The sequence below is a fragment of the Macrobrachium rosenbergii genome, chromosome 8 (assembly GCF_040412425.1).
Source record: "Macrobrachium rosenbergii isolate ZJJX-2024 chromosome 8, ASM4041242v1, whole genome shotgun sequence".
NCBI lineage: Eukaryota > Metazoa > Arthropoda > Malacostraca > Decapoda > Palaemonidae > Macrobrachium > Macrobrachium rosenbergii.
Window position 1 is genome coordinate 69,790,015 of NC_089748.1, and position 6,000 is coordinate 69,796,014.

The following is a 6,000-nucleotide window of genomic DNA, read 5'->3' on the forward strand; positions in this document are numbered from 1 at the left end:
CATTAATTTGTCACTCATGAGGATTAAATATTAAATTTACTTTGCCATGATAATAACTTATACCAAGGGTAGTTATATATGAGGGTATATATCCCATACGAAGGAGCTCTTTCACCGAAAAACATCAGCTTTCTGCCCATCACAATTTAGAAGTTATATTACACAATAATCAACCATTTTTTTTTTATTTTGACGTTTTCTTAAAGCTTATAAACTAAACAAGTAAAAATTTACGGCTCAGAGATGGCTCCACGAGAGCCAATGAAACCTTGAGAGTTTGTACTTTAGCAACTGAAATTAAATTTATCGTTAGGAAAAATGTTTGGGACTGCAATGTGCAATACATATTTTTACGGGCTGCTGATGAGCAAGAGCCCGTGCCAGCACAAGGCTAGCTGAATCTAAGTAGTGTGTGAGAGAGAGAGAGAGAGAGAGAGAGAGAGAGAGAGAGAGAGAGAGAGAGAGAGAGAGAGAGAGAGAGTAAATAATAAGCATAGCATTTTAAGGCCTACTTCAGTAGCCTACATGAAAACATTGTCGCATTTGGGACTCCTTCTTTTCCTAGGTTTTCCTAGCTGATGCCCAATGACCTTCAATGTAAACGTGTGGTTTTGATAGTTGAAAGAAATTTTAACTTGTGGTAACAGAAATTATATAATTTTTAGCGATACTTTAAGAGCGCTACAGTCCTTGGGAAATTTGAATACAAAGCATCCATTGGTAATGATCATCGTAAAGTGGATATTTTGATCAAATTACTAAGTATCAGCAAACCCTTGTGTGAAAAAGAATGGAACAAATAACTTGGCAAGAAAAATGGTACCTCATGCTTGCTGAGCAAGATACCTGTGCCTTGTACTGGTATCCTCTCAAACACAGAAGTCGGTTGGTTGTAATAAGGAAAATGTTGAAAATCACTAATCCAGCTCTCCCATGGATGCACAGATTAGATGTCAATGATATGGGAAAACTGAAATGTGACAACTTAGAATTAATCAAAGACGTGTGATTCTGTGATTTTAAGTGGCTGGGAACTGTAACCACTGTGTGATGACTGCTTGACCCCATGACTGTATAGCACTTTCCGGTTACGTGTTCCAGCCCAAGACACGTTTACTCTACGTTTGCTAAGATGAAGTGAACAGTTACCATCTTCCCAGTGTCCTTTGACAGAAGAATGTGCATATATCAAAAAGCATGTTTAACTGTTGAGGAAGCTGAGTTGCCATCTCAAGATCTAACTTTACTTCTTATCAGTTTTTACTAATTTTAATATATAATATTAGGAAGCATAGTGTGGTAGTAGAGTATTTATAAAATGGGCATGAACTGAATGACCATTTCGTGAAAAAATTATGGCTGATTTGTGTGGAATTTATTTATAACTAAAAATATGACCATACCTGTGCTGACACCAAATTAAAGTTAATAGTCAGTCATTCGTAAAGCGTTGGCGGTGGATTTTACAAATGCTCTTTCTATTTATTCACTTCCACTCTTTATTGGCCAATGGCTTTGTCAATAATTTAGGGTGATTTCAAGTTCTATAACTTTTATTAGCAGTTGATGAAAAATTTTGTCTTCGTCTCTTCGTTACGTGTTTCTCCAATATTTATTTCTTGGCTAAGTGGTTCTATTATTCACAATTATATCCAGAGCACCAGTTTTCATAATCTAGTGAACTCAACGATGTAATCAGTAGACTGATTCTGTCATTTTTGAAATATAAAGAATGATTTTCATGTATATTGTGCTTTATTAGTTATAAATTGAATATTTTGTTTAATTGTTGGTGATTATTTTACATATTACTTAACGAAACACTATAAACCTCTAGTACTGATGGTAAATTTCAAATGAACTTAATCTGGACCATTTTCACGTTGCAAAACTTTCTTGCTCACTGTCTGATGAATGCATCGTGTTTTTTTAATCCATTTCAGTAAATCTAAATCAATTTCCAAACCACCTAGTACAAATATTTGTGCAAAATGTTGATTTCTTTATGCTTTTGTTTCATTACAAACGGAAGAGTCTTTGATGCAAGACTAGTATCAGTTCGATCGTCTCTCATATTTACTGTCAGTTAGTCTTCAAATATATTCCCCACTGACTTAATCTACTCCAGAATAACCTTTTCATTTTTTTAAATAGGGTCTACAGAGCAAGCAGCTGCACAGCAAATGTTAGCTTGGAGAGAACGCCTTGGTGCTTCTCGACAGCAGTTGGTTGATGCTGTGATTGATGGCCTTAGGCTTCCTGAAGTCGCTTACCGACGCCCACCAATGGGAATGGATGGCCAGGATAACTGGATGGGTGGAAGTCAACCGACATGGCCAGGGCGCCCTCAGGGTGATCCTACTTTCTGGCCAATGCCTCCATCAAATGACCCAACCATGTGGTCAAGACGGTTTCCTGGGGGAAATCAAGACACGTGGCCGAGATACCCAGGAGGAAGTCCTCAGGCAAGATGGCCTCAGGGCACTGGAGGTCCTACCGAAGAAAGAAGAGACCCCATAGTAAGCAGTACAGCTCCCGGTATGAGTGAAGCCGAAACAGCTTTGGAATGGTATTCAACTCTGAACGACAATCCTTGGTTGCTGCTGACAACTTTGATCTCCGATGGCACCGTCACATGCCCCGCTTTGCTGACCTCAGCACATTTAGCTCGGGCTCGCTCGCAGTCCCATAACGTCGAACCTAAAGATGTGCCCATTTACTCCTACGTGTCAAGGTATCCCCGGGTTAGCAGAGTTGGGGCACTGGCTGACGGACTGACCGACATAGAAGCTATATTGGGCGTATTCAGACCACTCACGCGAGCCGATGCTCGGTACGCCCGCAAGATGCAGGATTTATTTTTCGTTTTCGTCGAAACGGGGTCTCCTGAATGGTATACGTCCACACCTGCTCACCTTGGTGTCTATATGATTGACGAAGATGTTAACGTTGAAGGGTCGAGGATCAAGTGTGACCACTGGGTCAACATGACTTATATTGCTGGGAGGTACTAATCAGCTGAAATAGAAAAAAAAAGAAAAACCACTAATTTAAGATATCATCAGATGTGAAATGGACATTATTTGCTTTCCTAGTAAGCTACGTGCGCCATGTGTTAAGACAGGTGAAGCCTTTTACAGATGATGTATAATTCATATACAGTATTATAATGATACACCAATGTTAGGAATTCACTCCGTAAAGACTCATTTTCTTACCAAAGTGCCTTTAATAACGCATAACAAAGCACAATGTGCTTTTATGCGGTCGGTAACAGAAAATGCCTTTGTCACTGCTATGTTATGTTGGTAAGGCATCGTACTCAGGTAGGTTATTTTGTAATGCTGACAGATCACTTCAAAAACGAGTAATTGTGGTGAAGTTTTTCATTTCTGCAGTGCATATACAAACCGAATATACATACATACATATATATATGTATATATATGTGTGTATATATATGTGTATACTTACATGTATATATGTAAACATACAGACAACCTGCTGTTTATATTACAGTAGATTTATGTACTCAGAGGACTAGCAATATCAGATACATACATAGCCAATGTACCTGCATTCGATTCTAAAACTTTACCTTCTTAAACAACTTGAGGGTGTGAAGAATGTACGGGCTAGTTACAAATCTTTAAAAGGAATTTATAAAAGCTGACTTTCAATGAACAACATTACATTAACTTTTGGTAAGTTGGTCCCTGACTTACATAAACCTTGTAATGTAAATGACATGAATGTTTATATATGCATATATATTCATCGCATTTTCAGTTTATATAAATAACCGAAGATATATACAATGGATACATACAGTTAGGTATATATAAGATATAATATATATATATATATATATATATATATATATATATATATATATATATATATATATATATATATATATATATATATATATATATATATATATATATATATATATATATATATATATATATATATATATGTATACATATTATATATATAATATATATATATATATATATATATATATATATACATGTAATATATATATATATATATATATATATAATTATAATTATACATATACATACATATATATATACTAATATATATGTAAACATACATACATTTATAAATATATCTGGCGTGCACTGTAATTTAAAGAAACTGAGGATGTCATGTAATGAGTATTATACAACTGGCCTTTAGGGCAGTATGGTTTATTAAAAATCTGTGAAGGTTGATGTATTATAATTTGAATATGAGTATAAATTTTTATGTCCTGTTTCTTTGAGATACAAGCCAGTTAATTATATATATTGATCATCAAAACTTTTGATACTTTATGACTGATGTAAATATACATTTATATATATATATATATATATATATATATATATATATATATATATATATATATATATATATATATATACATATATATATGTATATATACATATATATATATGTATATAATTATATATGTATGCATATATACATATCTATATATATTATATATATATATATATATATACATATATACACATATACATATTATATATATATAATATATTATATATATAATATATATATATATATATATATATATATATATATATATATATATATATATATATATATATATATAGAATACCATGCAAACATATAAGAGTGTTTGTGAGTATTCGTGGTTTTAATTTCCCTTGTAAATACTGGTATATAGTATATTTATGAAAAAGAAGATATTTCGATTTGTTTTTGTAATGCTGTTTGCATTCTATTGCTTTGTAAGAGTATAAACTTTGTTTACATTTCCATGTTGAAGCCACTAATAGGCCACATAGGGTTAGGAGTGGTTTGTTCCCTGTATGACATTGTTCTTCGGGTGTGAATTTCACCAGGCGTTGTCACTCTTCAATATGGGTATGTGTGTGAGTGCTTGGTCTGGCCACTACAAAGTTGCGTTGTCTGATTTTCTTAGCTCACATTCATCTGTGACTGCCAGAAATATTTTCAACAGAAATAAACACTGCCATTTACAAGGAAACTTTTGTACAATTAGCTAATTTAGAGCACTTCATGTTGTCACGACACAAAAGAAGTAGCAGGTTCATTGTGCCACACTTTCTGTCGCAGCTTCCAGCGATTCTTGGGTCATCTACTGTATATGTGAACAGTGTTATTGGTCATTTCTGTGGTGATTTCTGTGTAGACTAGTTTACATGACGTATCCAAGAATTATATGAAATTCTGATTATAGCACCCTTTGTAATTATGTATCCAGAAAGCATAAATTTCCTCTAAATTTTCATGTCTGTAAGTTTCTAGTCTTCAGCACTCCAGTTAAGTGCATCCAAATGGCTTGTACTGATAGAAAATAATCTTAGTCTCTTTGTTCTTCACAGATACAGACAAAACTGAGATTTTATGCGATTTTATTCCAGTCATGAAACAGAACACAAAAAATTGTGATGACGGTTTCACAGCTGCCAGTGATTACAAACACCTCCAAGCAGTGACAGCTGTTTGGCAAATGCTAGACATAACGATAATGATAACTGTATGATAAACACTGCCACATTGCTGTATGATCTCACGAAGTAGAGTAGTGTAAGAATCTCAAGTCTTTCATCTGCTCGAGTGTTTGCCAAAGATAGTTTCCAGTAGTTAGTTGGTGGTGAGTGGTAAGAGAACTCTGAGATTTAAATGGTATATACTGAACGACTACTGTTGACTTCCTTCAGGAAGGTTTCAGAGAAGTGTTAAGGTATTTTGTACATTGCTTAGTTTTCGTAGGATTTTTTGCAGCTTTGCAATTCCTCTTTGGTTTACTCAGAGTTTTCTGACGAGTAACAAATATATTAAAATGTCAATAGATTATACTGAGTAAACATTCCGATTTTGTAGAGATTTTGCACTTTAGGTTGTGGAAGATATTGTACGCTTTGTTTATATTTTGCATTTGCTCACATAGGCATTACAGGTCATGTACATATAGGAATA

The 6,000-nt window shown here is 34.0% G+C and overlaps 1 protein-coding gene across 3 annotated transcripts in view; it reads left to right on the plus strand.

Moving 5' to 3' along the window:
• Nrt (Neurotactin) overlaps nt 1-3,042 on the plus strand; it is a 185,100-nt gene extending 182,058 nt beyond the window's left edge. For all 3 annotated transcript variants that reach the window (XM_067107939.1, XM_067107941.1, XM_067107940.1), the window contains one exon: nt 2,155-3,042. In XM_067107939.1, the coding sequence (XP_066964040.1) occupies nt 2,155-3,014 (860 nt within the window). In that variant the 3' untranslated portion in view covers nt 3,015-3,042. The remainder of the gene's footprint in view (nt 1-2,154) is intronic.
• The last annotated feature ends 2,958 nt before the right edge of the window (nt 3,043-6,000 follow it).